Genomic DNA, 14,730 nt, shown 5'->3' with positions numbered 1-14,730 from the left:
TTATCTCAAGGCCCAATGACCTTTGCTGTCTGTGATTGTCCTCAGTTTGCTCCCTTGCATAAATCCAAAGCAGAAATGCAGAAAATTCATTTGTTGAACTACTGGGATGATCCATTTAACTGACATGGAAACCTGAAAGGCCTTTTAGCATGCTCACTAACAAAGCATCACCATCGCTGAACTAAGTGACTGCGTGATCTCAAAAGGATCTTTTGCATCAGTCCAACTGAACAGGCCTTTGGGAGGATGATGGGGGGAAAAAAAAGGCTCCTTTGTGAAGGTAAAACATAAGAAACATAACCTTTCTTTCACCACCCTACAAGCCCCATATTTGTGCCTCTCAGCACAGACCCACTGAGACTGCTATTAGAAGCAGCTGGTGTTGAGGTAGAAATACCACCTCGTCTTCTTTTATCAAGCACTGATGGCATGAGACAATTTGAATGTTCACAAATTACTATTTGAAAAGGGAAGATTTCACCAAGGAACAGCAGAGTTTACACAGAAGTTGCAGGTCATGTAGTGCAGGTTATGAAACCAAGACTTTTTTTTGCTATCAGAGAGGCAAACACTGAACAGAACAGATAATAAAGACAGAAATGCAGTACAAACCACAACTATGTTACATTTATAAAACCGTTCCTCTTCTTCCTCAGAACTCCAAAGAAAGCCGCAACTTACTTTATTTGTTACTCAGCTTCAGGACAAAGTTTTGCCCTTCAAGTTTCAGTTACAGTGTCTGGTATTGTCCTCTAATCCTACCTATGCTGAGAACAGGATCCCAGGCTGACCTCATTTTTCTTGCTCCCATCAATGCCTGACTAAGAAGATGAATATTGCTTGTACTTCAAAACTCAAATGTCAAGTAAACACTGAGAAGGAGGGTAGAGGACTGAGCTGTAGTTTGGTCAAAAGAAGGTATTTCCCCAGAGTGTTTCCTTATTCTTTTGAGGTCACCATTATTGAAGTCCTTGGATTTCTCTGTATTTTAGTATACAATTTTCCAGTGAGTTGGCTGCTCACAGTTTTTCTCTTTTTCACCACAAAATCGGTTGTAAGTTGTTTTTGGATCAAATCCCAAGATCTCCCTTTCCTCGTGGATCCGGAAGGAAAATGTTGAAACTGAGGTGCCTATAAAATACCTGTGAAAGAAATCAGAATGGGTTTTTGAAGGGGGCCAGTTTTTAAAATGCAAGTAGTTGATTTCAGTCCAATGAACTGACCTATTATTATATATATACACAATATAACTATTACAACATCTATTTTTTATATGTATATCTCAGTTACATAGTATCATGTCACATATGATTTGTAAGCAACTATATCTGGGTCAAAAACATTATTCAGTTTTGTGACAGTAAGATTTGGCTCCTCAAAGAAAAGCCAAACTCGCTACCTTGCATGTGCGCAGATCCACTGGTCAATCACGGCTAAGCCACCATCTTTGTAGAGTTCCAGCTCCTCCCAAGAGGGTTCAAACCTCACCATCTCAGGCAGCAGTTTCTTGAGCAATTCAATCTCTGAAAGATGCAAATTTATTTTTACATTATAAAGAGCAACTTGCTGCTGTCATAAAATGTATATGTTTAAGGAAACCCTGGGTGAACAGTTACAAAGCAAGTGAAACCAAAATCTACCTACAAATTTTATAACGTGTTTGCCAAACATCAGAGTATTGCAGGCAGGGGCAGGAGCCAGTGGGTAGAGGCGTGGTGCCAAGGGGGGCAATTCTCAGGGGTGAGGAAGCCTGCAAGTGGTAGGGCAGACGGTACCAACTAGCCTCGCTGCCTAATCCTACAGGGCAGGTGTACCAAGAGGCTTTTCTTGACAGCAGACTTAAATTAGCTATTGCAGATGCCATGCCCTGCAGGTTTATTCTAACATCACGTGTTGAAACAGACCCCTAGATACTACTGGGAGGAAGGGAACCCCACCATTGGGGGTTTCGAAGCTTTGGCCACACACAGCCAGGTCCACCCCAGTCTGACATTAGGGGTAGCCAAGAAGAAGGCTGGGTGGGAGACTTCAGAGGACCCTTCCCATGTCCAAGAGTCTCTGAAATGCTAAGAAAAAAAGGTGGGATGGAAGAAAGAGGAGGAGGAACAGGCAAATTCAGTTCCCAATTTCCAGTTATAGAGGCCGTCAGACCTCCTATGGGAAATACCAAGTGAATGGTTTGATACCAACTATTCAAGCTGGAAGAAAACAGCTGCCCAATCCTGTTCAACTCCCCATTCAATGATGGAGGCATATGAACTTCCAGTCATTCATAAAAACAAAGTGGTAATTGCTGCACTCATTGTCAAAAGTTACCAAACCTAAACTGACTACAATCAGCCTACCCTCCTCAACAGCATCAGTGGCTACAAAAACTTTTTCAAGTTTATGCATCTTCAAGAGGCTGCGGATTTTCTTTACAGCTCCTTGCAGGGAAGGCACATCTTCTCTGTGACCCCAAACAAAGTCCTTCCTTCTGAGATGAACCCCAAGGTATGGACCACCTACAGCTGTGCCCATCTTAACCTGAGAGAGAAAGATAAATAAACTTTAAAACTTGAGAGCACCACTACTCATTCACACTGCCTGACTGCATAATCTCCAGATAAGGCACTGAATTACTCTAGCTGCAGAAAGTAATTTTAAGGTAAGGATTGGCAATGTTTTGGGACTCTTATTGCAATGTTTTGATCTTGGGTGGCTTGCATCATACAAGAGAAACTAGAGTGTGAAATCTTTGTAAGAAAAAATTGTTCTCCTTGACCAAACCTACAACTGGCAGTGTGCAGTTGAACTTTACACCCACAGATGATGCTGAATACAAGAAGAAATACAAGTTTGTGTTTCACCAAAGGAAATCTGGCACCCTGAACCAGTCAGCCACATCTCAACTGACTCTGTCAACTCAAGTCACACAGGGAGAAGAGGGTACAGTAGGAACATGCATGTCCACCTCCATCTGAGCAGGGAGAGCTAGATTCACACCTATCTTCCAGTATTCCCTGCAGTGTACAGCCAGGAGTATGAAAATATATTAAAAAAACATATTACATTTGTTATGGGAAACAGACCGTTATGATTTTACCTTCATCTGTGTCCAGTCCTCCATGTAATGAGTCCTGTCTGCCTCATCCGTGGATTGAAGATATTTGTTTCTAAACTCATCTCCCACTACACGGAGGTGTTTAGCAAACACCATGCTCCGACGGGTCTGTTGGAATAAGAGCAGATGCCAAGTCAGAAAAACGGAGAGCTAAAAATGACTAAATGGAGATAGTTTCACATACACAGAGCTTCCAGGATGTGGTTACTTCTGATACATCCATGCAGCACTACAAGCAACAATTTCTAACCTCTCATCTGAGCTTTAACTGTTTAAATCTAATCATAACCACATTTATAACCAGCATACTCATCTGACTCTACAATACATATATGTATGGAGCAGATTGTAGTTATTTACATAACAGAACACATAATATATACCAAATTAAACACCATAGCAATATACCTCACCTTTGGGCACAAAAGCTGGGCCAAGACATTAGCTTGCAAAACACCCGTAAGAATAAAACCTGCTTAAAAAAATCATGCATCTAGCCACAGACATTCCTATCAAATTCAGTGGAAAAGTGACAAAAAAGGATTTTTTTCACCAGTAATCTCTTTCAAAGATTTTTTGATGCAGTTACCCCTGCACATAGTCACACATAGCCTTCTTATTAACAGGCACACACTAAGGGAACTAAGTGAAAGGAAACTAAGGGAACTTAGGAAAACCCACTTGACTTACACCACTTATAAATGACACTTGGCAATTTGGTCTAATTCTTAATCTTATACAAGTCTGTAGCCTGTTGTGTCACGGGCACCAAAGAAGGTGCAACAAAAACATTTCTCTTCAATTTCCAACAGCCTCTCTTTTCTCAGCACGGTAAGGCCCACAGAGGACAGAGTTCGCTACACAGGGGAGAAGCCAGGCAGAGCATTACTGCTACTCTAAGACATGATCCTGCCTTTGCCTTGCTCTAGCAAAGAGGCTGGAACTAGAATCTGCCAGTCTTTTTTCACCTTTTCCCAGAGCAGCTATTTCTCCATGTGCCAAACTCACTGTGGTTGAGCTAATTCCTCCTCCGTATCGTTCAGTAAGACACAGACCAATTTAGTCTTCTATAAGATGCATCACAGTGGTACCTGGAGATCCACACCCCTCTAGATATTTAATGGAAGCACAAAGCCTCCTCTTCTAGCATCTTTGATGAGCTCAGCACTGGCTCCCTAATCTCATCCCCAATCCTGCGGCAACACATTTATATTAAAGGAGGATCTACACACTGTCTGCTGCAGAATGCTCACGCTGCAAAACGAGAGACGTTTTCCCTCCTTTTTGTAATATGTCAACACAACACAATCCTGTTGAGTCAAGCCACTGTGTACCTCACTGAAGATGTGATGAACATGGTAAGCTCAAGAGGCAGCAAACGTGTACGCAACCCACAGCACTGCAGTGCACTGGGGAGGACGATAAACATCTTTGAATGCCATGCTTGTGTCAAACACCTCTAAACTTCATCCCAGCGGACTGCACAACTGCCACGTCATGTCTGGCACCCATGAGGTGCGCTGTGCCACGTTTTTCCTGGGCACTCCCTGACAGCAGCCGTTCTGGATGAACACTTATTTTGCAACAGCATATGTAAAAGAAAAAACATGAATATGTGAACTTTCACTGATAAACTTGCTGAAGTGGATGCTCTCTGTATCTGGTTATCATCTTATTTAAAGTATATGTTTCAAATCTGCACGTGCAATATTGTCACCCTTTCCAACTACCTCCAAGTTTTGCTTCTTTTCCCTTTTTGTCTGCAAAGAGACAAACAGAGAAGAGAGAGACGCTTCTCAGAGGTGCATGGAAAAAGACAAGAGGCCCTGGGCCCAAGATGCAGCAAGGCAACTTCTGTTTGGTTATCAGGCAAAACCTCTTGCCCACAAGAGTGGCACAGGTGTGGGACAGGCCCCAGACAGGTGGCGGATCTCCAGATGTGGGGACTTTCCACCTCCAGGTGGACACAGCCCCAAACCACCAGATCAAGTTCTGGAAGTGCAAACCTTGAGGCAGGGCTGCCGGAACCTAGATTTTTCTGTGATTCTAAGTTTGGGAAACAAACAAACAAAATCAGTGTTGGTTATGCTCCCTTTTGTGTACATTAATTGAATTAATGGTACAGATCCTCTAGTTCTTTGAGATCATCCCCCCAAAATGGCGAAACTAAATGCAAAACTGCTGGCTTTTCTAAAAGTTGTCCTTAGAAAACTTTCTGCTTCCATTTGAATGGCGAAGTGCTCATGAGGTCAACATGCTACACTGATGCTCGTCAAGGGATTCAACAGTTGCTCCTAAACCATTTTGTGAGGTCTTCCCTGCTTTGTGGTCATTCAACCATTAAGAAAACCAAAACAATACCTTTCCCCTTGCAGTGGTAAAGAAGCCTAGACAAAAATGGGGACAACAATGAGAGCAACACAGCTCAATATTAAATCAAAATATTTTTGGATACCAAAGACATTGGTTGCAAAAGGAAGCTGCCTTGCTACAACTTAAAAACTTCTTTGAGACAAGAGAGCATCTGTTAGCAAGATTTATGAAGAAGTCCAGATGTCAACCAGAAAGTTATTAAGAAAAAAACCACCAAAAATCATGCAAGTAGTTAAAATTGAAATAAAAGACGACTATTTTCCATAAAGTTTTAAGTAATTTTGGCACAGGTTGAAACTGTTGAGACAATGTTTAAAGTGCCACTGCTAAGAAATGCGTTATGGATCCATATGGATTTCATGTCTGCTTTTACAGGACTAGAGGTCAGACTCAGAAATGATACATGGGTTGCATTTCTCTGTTTGGAGAGTCACTCTCAATGAAAAATTCATAGTTGGCAAACTACTGTTCAGTCCATTTCTGAAGAATATGCCATATACGACGTGATTAGCCAGATGTTACTGCTTACAAGCCTGAGGTCTATGTAACTTGCAGTATCATGAGAGTCACTTTCTCTTAGAAATTTTTGTATTAGGCACTCCATATCATGTTCTGTTTTCCTGTGGCTGAACCTTTAACTTTGTCTTAAAACTTTTCCCACAGGAATTATTTTACCATAGAACCTTGGGTCGTGTCTCCCAAAGTGCTCAGTGTTACCTTGAAACCCGTGGGAATTTTGCCATTGAAGCCAACAGGGAGACAGTTAGGACAACATTGAGAACTTTTGAGAATTGAAAAGTCTAATCTTGAGGCTGACTAGGCAAGAAACTGCACAAAGGCAGTTCCCTTCTGATTGCAGATGAGTCGCATGGGGAAAGTCCTTCTAAACGCCATGCCCTGCAGCACTGAGTCTTTAGGGACAAGACACCAGGACAAATTCCTGCATTACGTTAATCCACAGCAGCCTAAAGACCATCTTTAGCATACACTGCTGAAACATAAGACACAAGTTACTCTCAAGAAAAGAAATCCGAGGTAAAACTGAAACACATATTGGTTATTGAATTTTTATCAGAACCAAGTAGAAAATCTAGAGAAGCTAACTGGAAAATACTCACATTCCAATAATCTTGCCCTCCGTAGTGGTCATGAAGAAGGTTTTCAGCTCTGTCTAACATCACTGACCTATTAAAAATTGTAAAACTGAGTGCAGTTCCCTTAGGAATAGCATTTATGTTACAAAGCTTCTTTACACAGTTGCTAGGATAAAGCACAGACTATGATCTGTTTGCAAAGGGAGCACAGGGAAGGAGGGATAGGCTGCCAATCTGTTCTGCATAAAGCAAATTGTGACCCATACCCTGCTAGGAGAGGAGTGAACTATGCCACTGCGTGTTCCTGCTCTCTTCCTTAATAAATGGTACTCTTAATTCTGACAGTTAAACACAAACAAGCATTAACAATCCCTCATATAGTCCTCACAGTAGTTGCTGCTGGAGAAATAAGATTGCCAACAGGGAGAGTGATCCAAAGGAGAGAAGCAAGCTATGAGACAATGCTCAGCCTCAGAGCACATGAGAGCCTCTTGGAAGTCGTGCTCAGAAAAGCAAAACCAGAGAAGGTGTTTTCCATGCGGGGAACAAAGTGTCCTACAGTAAAACAACAGATCAAAGAACACAGAGACACTACAAAAACATGTGTTAGCAACTAAGCACAAATTTTAAAATTACAGTTTTTAAATTTTAAAGTTACATGAAAACAGCCTGTGTTTTTCATATATACACACAGTTCAGGATTGTGTACTGGAAACCTAACCGCACTATCCAAGTTCTAAGAAGCAGAAGAGATTCTGAGAGTTTTGAGTGTCCAAGAGCACAGCTGATGTCAGCTTAGTTTGTGTTCTGAGCACATAGAATATGAGCAAAAACACAGAGAAATGCTTCTGCTGAAGGGTGTCAAAGTAATTATCTGGACCTTCTTCTACAAAAATGAGAGGAAGCAAATAACCAATCAACTTTCGATTATCACTGCTGATAATCAACTGTCCATAGCAGTACGCGACTAAGCAACCGCAGTCTGAGACACTGTCAAAAGACAGTTTCATAAACCAAAGACAGTTTCATGAACCAATTGGGCAGGGAGTAGCTCCTGACATTATCTTGAGCAGCAGCAAGCCACAGACCAAAATCTCACAGTGGAAGAGCTAATCTGTGACAGTGGCTATAAAGATACTCACCTTCAACATCCTATTGGGTCAATAATGGCCAAAGGAAAGTTATCGCCATTGCATTCAGTTTGAAAAAGGGGACTATGCAAAAATGCAGTAGTGTCCAAGTGAAAAAAAATGAAAGGCTCATAAATTCCATGAAGTTAAACAGAAAAAGACAATAAGGAAGGTGAAAAAAGAATTTGAGCAACAAGAAATAAAGGACTTCAATTTAATGACAAATCTTCATTCCAATACAAAGGAAATCAAGGGCTTAACAAGCACTGAGAGACAGTAACGTCATGATAATACAACATACAGCTAATGTAATTTTTTGTAGCTGTGCACTAGGTGGAGGAGCTGGGAAAGATTCACATGCCAGAACTAGTTTTTACAGGGGGACTCATCAGAGAAGGCATCTCAAACCAAAGCGTCCATAGGAATTGTCCAGCGATGGAACAGCAAGACAAAATGAACCAACAAATGGCCAACACTGGGCAGTATTCACCCAACAGTTGCCAAGAAACTCAATGACGAAGCAGCTGTGCCACTAATTCTGGTATACCACTTCTCACTTAAAACTGCAACACGGCAAATGTGATGTCAATTTTCCTGAAAATGCACTAGGGGAGGTCTAGGATGCAACATAGTCACAAACCTGATGTCAGTACTGGACTTCATAGCAACTATTGGAAAAAAACAATTTATGGATGCCTAAAGTAAACTGGAGAAGTATCAACATGGAGCTCCGAATTATGAACAATCAGAGTAGTCTGAAGACGTAAGCACACATGTGGATAAGGGAAATCTCACTGGCATTGTTTACCAGGACTTCCTGACAACCTTTGTTAAAAGCTTTTACGAAAACAGGAGGGGAGGTCCTTGCATGGATTAAAAAAAAGTTTAAAGACAGGGATAAATGTCCAGTAGTCATTGTGGAAGGAGGTCACAAGTGGAAGGGATCTGTTTGTCACCATAATCCTAAACAACCTACAAAGGGGCGTGAACTTCACGGTGACACAGCTTGCCGATCATTTAAAATTGCTCAGAGCAGCAAAGAGAAAGGCCAATTGTGAAGAATTAGAGAAGTTTGATGACTGGCCAATAAAGTGGCAGATGGAATCTAATGTAGGAGTGCATCTAGTAAAAAAAATACTGGCTTCAACTGGTAACTAAAGGGCTTGATGCTTGGGAATGAGGACAGATTGATGAAAATGTCAACGCAAAACTCATCAGAGGTCAAAAAAAGGAACTTGTATATTAGGAATCACCAGAAAAAGAAGAGAGCACTAAACAGAGCATGTCATTATATCAGTGTGTAATGGGTTTACCCGCATTCAGTTTGCGGGATCCAGTTGAACTGTAAAGGTTCAGAGAATGGCAGTGAGGGTGACCAAAGGCATGGAAAGGCTTTCACACGAATAACAACTAACAAAGCCAGCACTCTTCACACTGCAGAGGAGGCAAGTGAAGGGAAATATGACAGAAAGATTTAAAATCATGCATGGCATGGAGGTGAATATGGAAGAGCTGTTTGTTCACTGTCTTTTACACTACATGAACTAGGGGACATTAGAGGAAAATTGCAGGTAGGAGTTGCCAAAGGAGGTGGATTTTCATAGGATGCACACTTCAGGTGCAAAACCTTCAGGTCTTGTCCCAAGATTCTGTGGATGCTAACAGTGTGCATGGGGGTTCAAAAGGAAGCTTGCACAGATCCACGGACTCACTGAAGGATATAAAAGATAGGAAGATCACTTTTGGCTCAAAAGGTTCCTACAACTGCAAATCTGAAGGGTGTGACAGGAGTCAGGGGAGGCATTACACACACTTGCCTAGTTCTTACGCTTTTCCCCAGACATCTGATTTTACTCACTTAGATTTCACACACTAAACTAGATCGGCTTTAGCATGAACCAGTAGTTTTAACTGTAGCTGCCCTTACATTGCTGTTATGCTGGCACTTCTTCCTCTTCCTATTTGTGTCTGATTAAGAAATGTGATCTTGTGGATCAGGCATCTTGTCTGCATGTTAGGAATACTTAGGCACCATGCCTAATTTTTCTCTTGACCTTCCTCGTCGCCAGACCTTTGACAGTTGCCATGAAAGAGTTAACTGTTGAGCTAAATGTGGAAAGCTCTATAGCTTATTTAATCTAGATTTCTGCTGCCACTGGCAAAGACTATGGTATCACTACTCCTACAAATAGAACAACATTCCTGTTAAGAAACAGGACTTTGCTTCCTCTGCTTCCCAGCGGGAGGTACCACAGATCCCCACTGCTCTGCTTAAGGGAACCTTTATCTCATTTCCAATTAAACCGTATTGATGTCAAATTTTTGGATGTTTTTGCTCTTGTGGAAAAACTGCACTTCATCTTACACTGTTTGTGTTTCTCCTATGGATTTATTCCCCTGATGTATTCACAGACAGCGATTATTTCCTCTTCCTATTCTCATCTGTAACCCAGTAGCTTTTGCTACAGGGCCACAGCTGACTGAAAATAGTTTCCTACTGGGATAATGTAACCATGTTCCACCTCTCATATAAGAGTTTTCCTTTCCTCTGATCATCTTAGTGGCATCTCAGAGCAGAAAGACAAAACATGCTGCTTGCTTTCTCTAAACCCAGCTCACACTATTGAGGATGGATGTCACAGGAGACCAGGCACTGCACCTCATGATCTGAGATGTGGGCTTGGGAAACACTGATTCCACGCTTTGTTCCCTCCTGACCCCACATCGAAGGGTAAAGGAAGGAAAGGTGAACACAGGGTGGCAAGGTCATTTAGCTACTTGAGAGAGAATATGAAGGAGCTCAAGGCTATTTCCTCTTCAGTTTTAGCACTGCAGCATTTAACGTAACTTACTTAGGTATTTCTTACAGTGTAAATTCCTTTTGTAATGATTTTAATGGATTACAATAACTCAGTGATGAAGTCAGACATAGCCTGTAAGTTGCCCCTGCTCCTCCCACCTGGCACTGGGTTTGTGGGCACGCAATTCAACAATAAATAATAATACAAGGCAACTCACTGTGCTGAAGTGTTCTTCAAAAGGATGGGAGCCACAATAGAGGCAGATCCTTGGACAGACAAACAAGAGACATTTAGGCCCCGCGTTTCCTCATAACCCCAGAACCATCCCCTGAAAGGGAACGCAAAGTATTGGTTCACAGGCTTGTATTTTAAATTAATGCCACATAGAGTGAAACAAATCAACAGTGCACCACAGAAAGATGATATATAACCTAAATAAACCAGGCAGCTCCCTTACACTGTTTTTGTGTGAAACAACAACTTTCTAAAATTAGACCTTCTAGTACCAAACCATTTTATTATTGATGGAGTTTTTTTAAAAAAGTGAACCCCAAGCATCTAGAGATTCACAGACAACACTACAACAACCACACAAGTCTGTTCTGTTAGAGCAGGCAAATGTCTCATGGAATACAACTAAAAACACTGAAAGGACGGCCAGATGTTACCTGTAGTACTCATGTTTGTCTTTGGAGTACATAAGCTGATCAATGCATGGCCTTTCATCTATTTTTTCTTCCCATGTTCCTTCTTTCCATCCTTCTGCGTAGCCTTGTAGGACATAAATCTGTTCAATAAAGGGCCCACCTGACTCTGAGCAGAAGGCAAAGCAAAGCATTTGTGAGCATGAGAAACCACACAATCAAGGCATGAACTAGCATGGCTCGAGCTAAAAATCTGCTAGAAATGCTAATATTATACTACTCCCTCTCTTCCCTGTTTTCCCTATAGAAAAGGGAAGGAAGTTCTGTGTGAGCCAGTAAAGCTAAATGGGTCAGGGCTTGTGACAACCTGCTACTCCCACACAGCTATGTGTGATTTAATGTACCAAACAGACTGAATATCATGGAAATGTAAATTTAAAAGCTGGGTAAAACACACCACGAAGCACAGAGGTTTTCAATGCTGTAGGTAGCTGCTTCTGGACGAGTGCCTGCAAGAAAATGACAAGTACAAGCCCTTCTTTCTCTAAATTTCAGGGTTTGTAAATGCTTTCTCCTGAAAGGTAGGGGACAAGGATCCCTTCAGAGCTCTTTGCAGAGGTGTGACATTTGGTGGCCTTTATTTCCTTTGCTGAAAAAGTCTGTGACACTGCTGCAGATTTTGGTGGTAAGTTCAACGTGGCGTTAAACCCTGAAGGAACCAACTTGACGGTTCCCACATTCTTGGGGAAAGCCTTTCTTTTATATACCATTTTGTATGCAAAAAGCAGGGGCATAAGTGTTTTGAGTATGTGTAGCATCGACAATAAAAAAAGTAAGTTCACCAAAGAACCTGCTGTACAGCTTTTACTGTCCAGCCACCTCCAGAAAAATGTGGCTTGTCTGTATTTCAACAGAGCTGCAGGCTGCCTCTCTCTCCTGACAGGGTTGTTTCTATGGCCAAAATTATGCAGAGGTATCTGTGACTTCAACCACAGGCATCAACTGTCTTTCTCTGGGGTCCCTAGAAGTTGAGGGGCTGACATTGCTACATCAAATGAGCCGCCAAATAACTGCATTATTTCATCCTAGCAGTTTGTTACTCAGCACAATTCCATCTCTCTTCTTGCCACCTTTTAACTTTATTTCACATGTAAGGACAAAAGCACGCGTAAGGATAAACTTGTGAAGAAACTACCATATTTTGTCAATTGTGGAGTCTACGATTCCATACTCTACCTGCAAGGAACTGCTCATATTCAATGACAGGGATGTTCCTGTTGAGGCTTGGGAGATCGAAGAACTCGGACCAAGGGATTCGGACCTGGAGGATGTCAGGGCTCTGCCAGTGATAAAGGCGTCCCCAAGGAGGCAGAACTAACACCCAGTTTTCATTTTTCAGCAAGGTCTTTAGAAGGGAAGCAATGCGAATGTAGACATCTCTGCGAAGGTTGAACCCTTCAGGAGGATTTACATCATACAAAAGGTATCTGGGGAGAACAAAGCAATATAATTACTTTGAGAAGTTCAAACGTTTTACTTGATGGCCTTTTTTAACCCTGCAATTATGTGACACAATATTGAGATCGAAACGGTTCCTCTTTCGTGAGTCTGTGGTACTCAGAAGGTGGAAGGGGGTGAAGTAGGGGAAGGCACAGCAGTGCATGCTGCAGGGGCTGGGGGGCCACCAAGGTCTCCTCACAGGACATCATCAAGAAGGCGCATGCCACGAGCCTTTCCTGTGGCGGGGTGGGACGCCGAGGAGTGAACCCCTCGGATGTCTTGCGCATCCTGAGAGTAACGCAGTGTGTGGTGAGAATGGCGAAACGACTGGCAGGTTACTCGGGTTAATTCCTGTGACCTGAATATGAAGGCAGGAGGACATGTTCAGGAAGGACAGGGGAAAAGGGTGCAGGTCATGCACCACAGGGCAGATGGCGGGGGTCCCCAGGCCATGCTCAGTGCGGGAAAGCCCCCAGAGAGCTTCAATGGTGGCGTCTTCCAGAAGCGACGCGGGAAGCACCAGCAGGCGAAGGAGCAGCGGTGGCTCAGATGCAGGGCAGCGGCCCGCGGGGCAGCACGCAGGAGGCTGCCATGCGAGGAGGCTGCGGGGGGCGGCAGGGGCCGGGCCTGGCGAGCGGGCCCGCGGTGGCTGGGGCGCGGGGGGCTGCTCCTCACCTGGTGCGCGGCGCGGCAGCGGCGGCGGGCAGCGAGGAGGCGGCGTGGCCGGCGCGGAGGGCGGCGGGCGGCGGCTGGGCGGCGGCGGGCGGCGGGAGGGCGAGCGCGGCGAGGCCCAGCAGCACCAGCGGGAGGCGGCGGCCGGGGCCGTGCACCGCCATCCCCACGCCGCGCCACGTCCGGGGCGGCCCCGGCGGCGGCCCGGCCCCTCGGTGCATGGAGCGGCGGCCGCGGGGCCCCCAGCGCGGCTCCCTCAGAAGAGGCCCGCGGTCAGGGGCCGGAGGCTGGCGCCGGTGAGCCGGTTCAGCTCCTCCAGGATCTCCAGCTCTTTCTGGTACATCTGCGGGAGAAAAGCCGCGGTGAGCGCCGCCAGCACCGTGCTCCTGCCAACGCCGGCCACAGCCCTGCGGGGCCACCCGCCCGACGGGCCGGACACGGGCGTTCCCCGCCACGGGGGTGCGAGACAGGGAGATGCTTTCCACGCGGGTACGGTCTGACACCGTACGCCTTCCGCACCTGCCCGGCATCGCCGTACCTGTTGCCACTCGGGTTTTGTGTTGTGCTGGTAGCCAAGCAAATGGCACAGTCCGTGGGCTGCCGTCACCTGTGCAAAGGGGCAGGAACAAACGACACGCGTTACAAACCGGGCCCCAGCGCTGGCAGTTCGCTCGCGCGTGCAGCCCCGCAGCCCGCGCCGCACGCAGCGGGGTACGCGGGGTGACCTGGGCTCCCCCCGCACCAGATCGCTTTGCCAGAACAAGCAGTGAAAAGCCGGTACTCTGCACGCAAACCGGCAAAGGTCAGGTTAAAACAAGCAAGTTTTCAAACACAGAGCTAATCTTTCAGGGTAAGCTGTGAGATCATCGCTCCTCTGCCCCCAGGGACGCCCCACGGCCGTCCTTCCCTGCGGCGTGCGACCGCGGGGAGCGCTGCCCGCGGCGGGGCTCACCGCCAGGACGCTGTCGAAGTCCTCCCCGGTGGCGCGGCACTGATGGTAGATGTACTCTACCCCCAGGAAGATGTCCCCCAGGTTGTACTCGTCGCGGCAGCGCGGCCGCGGCAGCTCCCCCGCCGCCACCCGGTGGAAGGGAAAGGAGAGGACGTCGGTAGGCTCCGGGCGCTGCCGGTACGCGCCGTTGAGACGCCGCATCAGCCCGTTGCTAGCGCAGACCAGCCCCACGTCGAAGCGGGAAGCACCCAGAGCGGCCCGCAGGGCGCACACGGCGCGGCGGAGCGGGGCACGACGCACCAGCACGACCCGTTGGGCGTTCCGCAGCGCCACACTCATCATGGCGGCGGCGGCGGCGGCGGCGGAACCACACCCCCACTTCCGACACTTCCCGCTCCGCCATGCCCCGCCCCGCCGGCGGCACACCGCCCCCGCCCGCCGAGGAGAGGCCGCGGCGGCCG

At 45.6% G+C, this 14,730-nt stretch overlaps 1 protein-coding gene across 1 annotated transcript; it reads right to left on the bottom strand.

The window, feature by feature from the left end:
- Positions 1-933: 933 nt before the first annotated feature.
- On the bottom strand, positions 934-14,608 carry POFUT2 (protein O-fucosyltransferase 2; the record flags this gene model as incomplete). The annotated part of the gene is given in 13 exon segments (XM_082001156.1): positions 934-1,142; positions 1,400-1,523; positions 2,346-2,526; positions 3,086-3,211; positions 6,595-6,661; positions 10,719-10,829; positions 11,170-11,314; positions 12,382-12,632; positions 13,321-13,487; positions 13,490-13,562; positions 13,564-13,703; positions 13,856-13,924; positions 14,270-14,608. Coding segments are annotated over 13 exon segments (1,947 nt in total). The 3' UTR covers positions 934-988.
- Between the last annotated feature and the right edge of the window lie 122 nt (positions 14,609-14,730).

This window comes from Phaethon aethereus (genome assembly GCF_964289735.1).
Source record: "Phaethon aethereus genome assembly, chromosome: 6".
In the NCBI taxonomy this organism is placed as follows: domain Eukaryota; kingdom Metazoa; phylum Chordata; class Aves; order Phaethontiformes; family Phaethontidae; genus Phaethon; species Phaethon aethereus.
This window is presented reverse-complemented; position numbering and strand designations above follow the sequence as displayed.